General features: G+C 37.0%; 2 protein-coding genes across 2 annotated transcripts; both read left to right on the top strand.

The window, feature by feature from the left end:
• The first annotated feature begins 3,966 nt into the window (after positions 1 to 3,966).
• On the top strand, positions 3,967 to 5,808 carry LOC117791543 (general odorant-binding protein 83a-like). Its single transcript, XM_034631330.1, has 5 exons — positions 3,967 to 4,032; positions 4,099 to 4,296; positions 5,188 to 5,263; positions 5,343 to 5,599; positions 5,674 to 5,808. Exons 2-5 carry the CDS (start codon positions 4,195 to 4,197, stop codon positions 5,689 to 5,691), a joined length of 453 nt encoding a protein of 150 aa, XP_034487221.1. The 5' UTR covers positions 3,967 to 4,032; positions 4,099 to 4,194; the 3' UTR covers positions 5,692 to 5,808.
• A 1,454-nt stretch (positions 5,809 to 7,262) lies between these two features.
• Positions 7,263 to 9,932, top strand: LOC117791542 (general odorant-binding protein 83a-like). Its single transcript, XM_034631329.1, has 5 exons — positions 7,263 to 7,352; positions 9,111 to 9,248; positions 9,311 to 9,386; positions 9,453 to 9,709; positions 9,771 to 9,932. The coding sequence occupies exons 2-5, from the start codon at positions 9,120 to 9,122 to the stop codon at positions 9,786 to 9,788; spliced, it is 480 nt and encodes a 159-aa protein (XP_034487220.1). The 5' UTR covers positions 7,263 to 7,352; positions 9,111 to 9,119; the 3' UTR covers positions 9,789 to 9,932.
• The last annotated feature ends 1,417 nt before the right edge of the window (positions 9,933 to 11,349 follow it).

Here is an 11,349-nt window from a genome sequence, read left to right as displayed (position 1 = left end):
CATTTGTAAAGCGAATACCAGCAGCCTTTTTTTTTTTGCTACCTCTTTGTATTATTGTTATTATTTTCTTTTTTCTGTTTTGGCTAGGACAGTCAAATCTTAATCACTGTCAAGTTCAAACGCCCAGGGCTCATGAATATCAATGACATTACTTTTGGTGGGACTCATGAATGTCGCTTTTGGCCATTTTGCTTAAGCGTTTGTTTTTTAATTTTTAAATCCATTTTCTACTTAGCATTGAAAATTTGATTTCATGACTTTAAATGCATTTATTGTTGTTGTTGATGCAACGAAATGTTATTTATCATCATTCATACAAATAACAATTCTGTTGAATTCAATATCACTATACTGTGATAATGTTGTGTATGTGTATGTATATTTTCCCGATAATTAATTTTTAATGACATGTCATTTAATGCATTTATGACCAATTTTATGGGAAATGCAAAAATCTGAGAACGTTTGTATTTAAATTGCATCAATCTCAATTCACCTACGTCTGCATTCAATTACCAAGCATCAGAATCAGGCCAAATCGGTCAATTAGATGCACTTGGTGCATTTATGGCATAACAATAATTAACAATGTTATTCACTTTGAATTTCATCTGAAGGACTTTGACGAATGCCAGCCTAATAAATGCCATTGATGCTAGTTTAAAGCGAGTTGAATGATATGCTTTTCAAATAGATTTCAATAGAAAAACGAGCTGATGTAATGACCTCAATTACTGGTACAAACATAAACAGTATACAGTATTTAGAGAGCAAGAGAGAGAGAGAGAGAGAGTGCTGGCAGTTCCAGTTCATATACTCATGGCTATAATGGCACATTTCTAACGCGTACTTATCCTGCACTTTGGCTTAATGCATTCATTAGACTGGCCGCATACTCAACTTGCATTTAAGTACAAAACTTTCTAATTATGTTGCCAAAGGCTGAACGACAACCAACTGCCATCGACAACTTGACTTGAGACTTGACTGTTGAGTGTTGAGTGTCGAGTGTGCACTGAAATTTAATAGACTGTGAATATGTTAATGATGCAAGTTGCATTGCTTTGAGCGGCACTTTGAGCAGAGCAAAAATATGTAAGTTATAACATAATAAACATTTGTACCAAAGCTAAATAGCAAAGATGCGAACCTTATGCTGACCTGATTATAAATAAAAATGCCAATAATAATTACGTCTGACGATATCATAATAATGAGCAATAAAATGTTAAACGCAACACTAAATGCATATCAAATTGCCATACCTTCAACCCAACTGCACAGTTGCCCAACTGTCAGGCGACCAGGCTGCTGGGCAGCCCTAAATTGTTGACCTTGCCAGTTATTTATTGTGTGTATTTATTTGCCTAGTGCTAATTTAAATTTATTGTGCTGAGGCGCTCGACTGCTGGCCCAGCTATAAATTTAAAAGGCTAAGCCATCGTCCAGGCCGCAATCATTAATTATAATTCATTGGAGCCCTCTGGAGTGTCACCCTTTCAGTACGAGTACTACGAGTATTCAGTAACAATGTTTCAGTTTGCCGTATACGGTATTCAGAGTTGCCTGTTGATGATGAAATGCGTAGCAAGGCGAATGCTCAAACAGTAAATCGATTATGTCCGGCAGCAAACCACAAGAGTCCATACAAATGGCCGCAGCAAACGCGCCATTCAAAATTCTCTCTCCTCTGTCCCTTCCAATGCCTGAGTTGACAAACTGTACAATTCTGTAGTTCGTTTAACGAAGTTGTCCTGTTCGTTCCTGCTCATCCCTACTCCTGTTGTTGCAGTGACAATGTTGTAACTGCCGCTGTTGCTGCTGCTGTTGCTGCTGCTGCTGTCACTGCGGTTTCCAGCTGACGATGAGCGGCAAGTTTTCATGCAGCTTCAACGAAAAATTACACATGTAAATTGCATGTGCAAACCGCAAACGAGTTGTGCGTTTTGTGAGCGCAAATAAGGTGTCAATAAGTTGTGTTGCAACATATGCAGTTGCATGTGCTGCTGACCATTTGCCTGCCGGCGTCTAATTTGCAAGTGTCAGCTGTCAATACACACACACACACACACACACACACACACACACACACACACACACACACAAAACTGTTGCCATTGCTGCATTAAACGCCTTCAACACACTGCGCAATTATGGCAAACAGGATGACGACAAGGACAACGACAACGACAACGACAAATACAACGACAAAAGCAGCAACAGCAACAACAGCAACAACGACCGACTACCGACTACCGACACCAGCAACATCCACATATCAAGTTGAATGCTGCAACTTGGCTAAGCCTTTATGCGTATATGCACTATCACATATTTGAGATGCGACTAAAGAGTACACTGAAAAAACAGGCCAGCTACGAAAATCAAGAACATTCATCTAAAATATTTTGTTCTTGAAATATGACCATTTTACCATACTAATAATACTTAGAATATTAATCTAAAATATCAAAGTTCTTAATACAAGAAAAAAATCTTAATTTCACATAATCACATAACTAGAACGACAGTTTAAAAAAATAACTGGGTTCGAACCCTGCCATTCTTAAAAATCTGTTACTTAAATGTTCTGTAAATTCTTTAAATCGCACTAGAAATTCCTTAAGTAGCATGTAGCGAGCTCAAAATATAAAAAAAAATGTATCATAAAAAAAAAAGGAAAGTATAAACATGTACCATTTAAAATTAAACAAAGAGTGGACACGTGGCGCTTTGGCTAGAGTAGCAGCTTTAGTTGAATGCAGCAGGCACAGGTTCGAATCCCACTTGTGACAATGAAAAAAGCAGCGTATAATAACATTTATAAAATTACCAAGGCAGAATTAAAATGTGTATGAATCATATTAAAACTTTTTTTTTTTAATATTATGACTTTTAATAAGAATATGGGTTTCGTTTACATAAAAACTTAAAAACACAGTCTGGATTAACAAGGCGGGTGAACATATTAAATCAAAAACAAAGTAATATAAATTTAAACATCTTTATAATTTTTTAATTTCTTGACTTACATTTTAAGAACATTTATTATTATATTATTAGAAATATGAACTTTGTCTTACTTGAAATGTTCTTAAGAATTTAATGTCCCCGACGCATATTTTTTGACCAAAATTCTTAGTTTTGTGGCCAAAATCATGATTTTAGAGCCATTGTTTGTATCAGTGTAGAATGCTCGCTCCAGCTCTGTGACAGAGTGACCCCAACGTGGCCCCAACTTTAATTATAATGCACAGCCCCTTAACAGCTGTGCTGCTGCTGTGTGCCGTCGTTTAAATCTATTATTTGGCAACATTCAAACAAAAGTGGGTGGCGAGGGTTTTGGTTTTTGGGTGGCTATTAAAAATTAATTTGACACGTTGCGCTTGCATGTCAAAGTATGCGGAGAGCAGCGACCAAAACTTTTGCCAAGCGCTTAGCTTGCATAATAATTAATGAATGTGAGAACAATAATGAAATAAGAAAATAAAAATGCAATGGCCGTAATTAACGCGTTTCGTGTGGGACAAATGACGGTTGACGGTCTGCGACACTGACGGGGACTGAGACTGGGTGCACATTATATTTAATCGACGTATGCGTGTTGTTATTGCTATTAACTTGTTGCCGCCAGTCGTCTCATGCCAGCAGCCCATATTGCGACTGAGACTGGACTTTGGTTTGGGCGTGTGCGTGGCTTGGCTTGGCTTGGCTTGGTGTCGCCATCTTGGCAATCGGCCGTCAAACGTGGCGTATGATTATTGCGGCTGGAGCCGTACATTTTCGCGCCTTGCTGATTGCTCTTTCATTGACAAATTACTGGTTCCGTTGGCAGTCTTAATTATAGGTAAGGCCTGCTGGCGATTAATGACAGCTAATTGCCCTGATCAAGCTATACTTGTACCGAGTGCATTTGCTACTTATAAAGGGTCTACATTGGCGTATGGCATAGCAGTTGCATTTGGCATTAACTCAGGTCGTTGCTAAAGTCATTCAATTTCGTCTGCTAATACCCTTGGGTACACGTACACAGTAAGCTGCCTGCAGTGCCACTAAATCCTTGATCCTTGATATCCTGCGTCTCACGTGCTTCCTTAGCTTACCGCTACTTTGGCCCTGACTCCGGACTTGACGGTGTCACGTTGCAACTTGCGTTGACCAGCAACACAGCAACCCAGCAAACTGTGCAACAACATGATGTCGCTGCGTGGAACTATTAACATTTTCTGTATTTTATTGCTGTGTCTTCTGATGGGGCAAGAAGGTATTTCCGTTGAGCTGCGACGAGATGAAACGGTAAGTTACAGTGAGGTTTTATTTCATCGCAACTGCCTTTCACAATCAATTCGATCTCTGATTAAATGGCTAAGACTCTTAGCTTGCGATGAAACATTAGCTTACCAGATCAAAAGACTCCTTTATGAGGTAAGAGTCTAGAGACGAAAGTCATTCCATGCCCCAAAATTTCTGATATCCAATTTAGCATATAAATAATAATAATTTAAAAAAAAAAAGCAAGTGGGCGGTTTCAGTCGAGTACGCTCGAAAGTAGGATACCCTGTGCCCAGGTAGTCTGTACTGAAAGCTAATTTTCGACCGATTGTTCCTATGGCAGCTGGTGTTGGCCGGGATGCATAACACCATCTAAAATGAATATTTTATCAGTTTGGCTAAGATACCTCAAAAAACTAAAAAAAATTTCATACAAAAACTAGACTGTCGACTGAGCGTCTCTATGGCAGCTGTATGATATAGTGGTCCGATTTGAACCAAATTTGAGCAGGATGTATAATACCAACCCAGATATATATCGTGTCAGATTGGTCGAGATATCTCAAAAAAGGAGAAGTTTTTCATACTAAGACTTCATTTTTGATCTATCGTTCCTATGGCAGCTATATGATATAGAGGTCCGATCCAAAAAAAAAAACAATCTCTATCAGCGTTCGGTATCCAGGAACCTTCTAACCAAATTCTCTAGCTCTTATGGTCTCTGAGATCGACGCGTTTAAGCAGACGGACAGACGGACGGACGGACAGACAGACGGACATGGCTCAATCGATCAAGAATATTAATTCTTTGGGGGGTCTGCCACGCTCCCTTCTGCATGTAATACATTTTTCAGTGGGCTCAGGGTATAAAAACGCCCGCACTGAAAGTAACCTATATTTTGAAAACCCCTGCAGTACCCACCGCCAGAGCTGCTGAAGGAATTGGCACCGGTACACGACAGTTGTGTGCAGAAGACCAGCGTCACCGAAGGTAAGCAGATGGTTAATGAGCTCCGTAAACGGATGCACAAGACTTGAGTTTGATTCGGGATTGCAACTTGTGTCTGCAGCGGCAATTAAGGAGTTCAGCGATGGCGAGGTTCACGAGGACGAAAAGCTGAAATGCTACATGTACTGTGTGTTTGACGAGACGGATGTCCTGCACGAGGATGGCGAGGTGCATCTGGAGAAATTGCTGGATCGCTTGCCGGACTCAATGCACGACATTGCGGTAAACATGGGCAAACGGTGTCTCTATCCCAAGGGCGACACAAAATGCGAGCGCGCATTCTGGTTGCACCGCTGCTGGAAGCAGGCGGATCCCAAGGTGAGTGTCATTGCACCTGATTAGCACTGGCTTCTGGCTTCCGGCAGCATCATCCTAATAAATTACCTTTGCAGCATTACTTTCTCATTTGACGCGTTGACGAGGACGAGGACAAAGCGACACGGACCTGGAAAGTACAAGTAATATTGTGGCTTATGATTTATGTTTATATTTTCGGTATTAGTTGTTTCATATTTAAGCATTTTGCACGCATTCATAAAAACATAAAAAAAATATATATATATATATATAAATAAAAAATATTTAATAAATAAATGAAAATGAAATGACGCATGCATTTTGGCTTGCAGCTGTTGCCAATTGGCCTTGATGGCCAGACTCCAACGCTGCAATGAATATTGTAATATATTGGCGAGTTTAATTGTCCTGGCTGATGAATTGCGGTCATAAATCCGTCGAGTGCCAAGGCCTAAAGCATATTTAATTATTTAATTAGCGCTATCTAAAGAGCATATCTATAATTTTATGCATCGACAAGCAATCGTATTAAAATTAATATGCAACTGATGGTTGCATAAATATTTAGAGTGCACTTTAACCATTTTCATTTGCTATTCAAAGTCCGCTTTTGGCAACTGAATAGACGGGGTCAAGAAAGCAATGCACTTTAATGACATTGAATAACCTTTTCAATTTGAGCGACTTTAATCCTGATTAGGCAAACCCTTTATCATCTTCCAATCAACGTTTGTTAATATTCATGAAAAACCTGACAATGACAAGGCAAATCGTAATTTAAACTATTATTAGGAATATGTTATGAATTGTTTTTTAGTCGCTATAAATTTCTCAAATAATGATAGTACAATAAAAATAAATTTTTTAAAAGAGCTTTCATTTGCAAACTGGATTCTATAAAACGTCACCTCTAAATTATTTGACGCATAATTGAATGAAATCTGTTAGTCAAATTAAGTAATAAATTCCTCGTTGTGATTTATGTATAGTAAAAAAAACATTCGGAAAAAAAAGATTATTTAATCACGTACATAAAAGTTCGATGCAGACATTATAATTAATATTTCTTTTTGAAAGACATTAAAAACTTCCTTATATAAGTTATTTTAAGAAACTACAAAGATCTTAAATTAAAAAGAAAGGTGTTCAATTTTTATTTAGAAATACAATTCAAATTGGACAATTAAATTATATTACATGTGTTACATTACTTGTGCCATAACTATTTTCCCATTGCTTTTGATGCATCAATTTTTAATAGTTGTGATTTGTCAGATGACCTAATTACAGTCTTTAGCTATTGCTGAGGAGGGTACACAAATATGCTAATACTGTTTGTAAGTCACAATAAGGTAATAAATAATAGTCAAGTCACTGAGTAACCGGATTCTGCACTTGACACAGAATAAACGTATTTGAATCTTTTTCAAATGCCAAACTAGCAATTGGAAACACGCAGGTGGGCGTTATTTAGAGTCGGATGCATGTCTCATTCAAATGGGTAATAATAGAGTTGATGACAGATAACTGGCTGTAATATAGACTGCTACTTAAATGTAGATATTGGTCATCAAATAACTTAATATTATATATGTAGATATTTGCATTTTGCATCAAAAGCCAAAGGCAACTTGGCCGAAAAAAGAATATAAAGCTCGTCGCTTGAATTGCCAATAAAGCAAATTCAATTGTGACTGCGGTTGTCAAACAATTTCTGTGTCTCGTGTCTGACGAAAGCATTTTTTGATAGTTTGAAGGGAAGCAGCCAACAGGGGTATTAAAAGAAAAAATAAAAAACGCGTCAACTTTCAACAGGCAATTCGCATAACGAAAATTGAAATGGCAATTAAAAAAGCATCCATCGTTCATGCCATGCCCAACTGTGTTGTCCATACACATGCTAACTGTTGCTGTTATTGTAATTTCATTCGTTCTTTATGAATGTTCGCGTGTGTGTGTGTGCGAGTGTGTGTGTGACTGTGTATGAGGCAACGTCCTTTTGTGGCTTTGTTTCGGTTGTTGCGTTGACATTTGATGAAACAAAAGTGACATTTGTGCAAAAGTTGACGACTTTGTATTGTATTCCGCATTCCGTGTTTTGTATTTTGTATTTTGTGTTCGGTGCGCAATTTCAAAAGGAGCGCAGGACCAATGGTAAATTTTACACTTGGTCCATAAATTTACAAGCATATAGCTTGGAACTTGGGGCCTTGAGATCGGGCGTGTCGCACGTGGGCATCTGCTTGTCAAAATTAACACGACGATTGTGCATTGAATGAGGGAACGTTGACAACTGCGCTGAAGCCCTGACGTCTCAGCCACATTTCCGTTTCCGTTTCCGTTTGGCGAGCTTTTTGTTCAGCTGGCGGTTTTGGAATTAATTTAGCGTGCGCTGAGCTAGCAAAGAAACAAATGATTTTTTGTTGGTTTCCTCTCAGGGCTTCCTGAAATAAAAAATTACAAAAAAGGCGCACTTAGAAAAACCGTCGCACACAGATACAAACATACAAGTATACAAGCATGCACACATACACACACTCATATACTGTCATTGTCCAGCTGTCACGCGTGGCACGTCCTCGTCTCGTCCTCGTAGTCGTCGTCGTTTCCACTTTCCCCATCCTTTTACATCCTGCATGTGGCTTACATTTCCCATACCCTTCCATAGGGTATAGGGTATATTATTAACGAAAAATCAAGCTGGATATGGTCTGATTAGCTTGATAAGCTCAGTGTTAATTAATTTCTAACAAAAATATATAGTCTAATGATTTATTAATACTTTGTTAGTGTGGCAGGGACTGTAATCATTATAAGTTTTATTATTTTTCATTTTTATTATTTCACTTATTAATATTTTTAAACAAAAAAGGAAAACTCAAAACATAATCATTATATTTGAGCAACAAAAATTAAACTTATTAAATAATGTTTATTTTTTCAAGGAGTAATAGGTGCATAATGTCGAATAAAGGTGAATAAAATATATTTAGGGAGCAATTAGAGGTAATAAAAGCATTTATAGAAGGTTTATAAAAAAATAAGACTCATAAATTAAGGATTATTTCTTCAAGGATTAATCATTATTTTATGAGTTTCAATTTTTTTGCTCAATATCAATGAGTTTTATTTTTTTTTGCCAAAAAAATCATAAATTTTAAGATCATGTTGAAATCGCAATATTTTATGAGTAAAATAATAAAAATCATAAATTTGAAGATCATGGTGAAATCGAATAAATTACGCTTAAAGAAAAATGTATATATTTCACGTTCTTTTAAAGTTACTTGAAGTAAACAAATTTTTCAATTGAAAAAAAGAAAATTATAATTTTTACCGTTCCTAACTTGAAGGATTCTATAAAATAGTTGTTAAAGATGATTTCCAAAGGGTATTCCTTTTTCGTCAACCAAATGTATTTTTTTTTTGTTTCATTTTGTTTTTGCTATGCATTGTCGCTTTTGTTTCGCCTTTTCACAACTCGCAAACAAGGCCGAACGAATGTACAAGCGCTTCTTTTGTTGTTTTACAGACAAGCTACATGAAAATGGCTTTGAGTGACTTTGGTGGAAATCGTCGACGTCGTCCTGTTGCAGCCTGCTTTTTAATCGTCTTGTCTGTGCTCAGTGATGCGCTGTTGTTGCCGGCTTTGGCGCAACGCGCCGACGACGTGAGTTAATAAAGTGTAAGATACAGTGCCACGCCTACTTTAAACATGCAACTTAATTGCAGTATCCACCATCAAACGTGCTCAAAATGGTCAAGATCTTTCGAGAAGCCTGCATTGAACAAACCGGCGTCAGTGAGGGTGAGTTTAAGATGCCTCTTAAGATGATTCTTTGCCTGCAATTAAGTTTAATGATCCAATCCACAGCGGCGATCAAGGAGTTCAGCGATGGTGAGATACACGAGGATGAGAAGCTCAAGTGCTACATGAATTGCTTGTTTCATGAGTTCGAGGTGGTGGACGACAATGGTGATGTGCATCTGGAAACACTATTTCATTCGGTGCCCCACTCAATTCGCGACAAACTGATTGCCATGTCCGAGCACTGTATACATCCCGAGGGCGATTCGCTATGCCAGAAAGCCTGGTGGTTTCATCAGTGCTGGAAAAAGGCCGATCCAAGTGTGAGTTCATTATGTCTAAAGCTATGGCAACTCTTCTAAATATTTTTTTTATACTTCTCAGCATTACTTTTTGCCGTAAACCCCAAAGTTCTGCTACATTTGCCCAACACATCTAAAAGGAACCGTCAATCCAATTAAATAATGTCCTACTATTTTACTGGTGGTGGAATTTTAAATTAAATCGAATTTATGTACTATAATTAAAATATATATATCAACATTTACAAAGCAAACAATTGGTTCTATTTAACTTACTAATCAACGGAATTATCAACAATTTAACAAACTTAAAGTTATTACTTGCTCATATTAAGCTCTAGCTAAGTACGTTAAAAATATCCACTATCGGAAATATTTTAAAATAAAAATTATCAGAACTTTTTTTTTATGGGATTTACAATTACATTCCATGTCATAAAAAAGAGTTACAGCCATTTTGACAAACTAAAAAAAAAGTGACAAGGAACACGTGTACGTATTAATGCCAAAAACTGTATGGCAACGTTGAAAGCATAAATCATTTTAGATTCCGCTGTAGAAAAGCGTGTACTACAAATTGCCCAGATTGTGAGTTAAACAAAAAATTTATAATTCCACAAACTGGTTTTGAATGCTACCTGTAAAAATACAAAAGTATGATTGGTTTATAATTGTCAAATTGTATTTTAATTGCAGTCCAATCAAATAAATTGAATTCATGGATTATGTGTAACGAAATATCAACATGAAAAGAAACAGATTATCTCTTAAATTTAGTTTGTTGTTCTAAGTTTAAGCTCTTTTCAGAAAGGCACTATAAGCCCGGCTTTCTGCTCATCGAGAAACTGTTGTTTTCTTAATATTTTTTATTGAAATGTTTGTTATTCATAAATACGTTTTAAGCTTATGAATTTGATTTATTGTATGGAAGCATAATTTTAAATTGTAGAAATTCATATGAGCTCATGTTTTTACTTGTATACGAATAAAGCCGTAAATTCGTAATCATACCAACTCCACTCACTGCCATACACTCTAGTTTTCACTCGACATCCTGAACAGCCATTAATTCTAATATATATTAATTTAGCCTGTATTTCTTTTCTGTTCTTCTAGCTGGCAACCCTGGTATCATGGATTGAGTTTCGTTTTAAAAGCAGTCTCTTCCTTGTGTCCGCTTCTAACGCAGATTTTTATTGTTTCGTCGACTTGTTGCGCAAAAGCTTTTCATTTTGCTGCCAATGATTTATGTTGCCTGTTCGCACTTGTTCTCCTGTATTTATGTGTTCACATCTATATATACGAGTATACATTATTTTTGTATTTTTTTAACTATTGATTTTTTATTATTAATTCTTTTTTCAATTGCTTTTTAAAGAGTTTCGGTTTAAACCATAAATTACTCTGGTGCGCTGAAATGTAGGCAATGCTTTTTTATATGATTGTTGGCGGATTAGCCACAGCTATGAAATCACTTGGCGAACCTTTTGTTGGCTAGGAGTATTTCATTATCCGCAGATGGCGTTTCTCATCCGGCCCAGCATCATTACTTTCAACTTAATACTAATTTGGTGTCACTGCTCCACTTCGCCGTGGGTTTTCCTTGGTCCCCTCTGTCTGTTGTTGCGTCCAGCGGAGCGTATTTAGCTGTTTTTTTTGTC

This window comes from Drosophila innubila, assembly GCF_004354385.1.
Source record: "Drosophila innubila isolate TH190305 chromosome 3R unlocalized genomic scaffold, UK_Dinn_1.0 2_E_3R, whole genome shotgun sequence".
NCBI classification, from domain to species: Eukaryota; Metazoa; Arthropoda; class Insecta; order Diptera; family Drosophilidae; genus Drosophila; species Drosophila innubila.
This window is presented reverse-complemented; position numbering and strand designations above follow the sequence as displayed.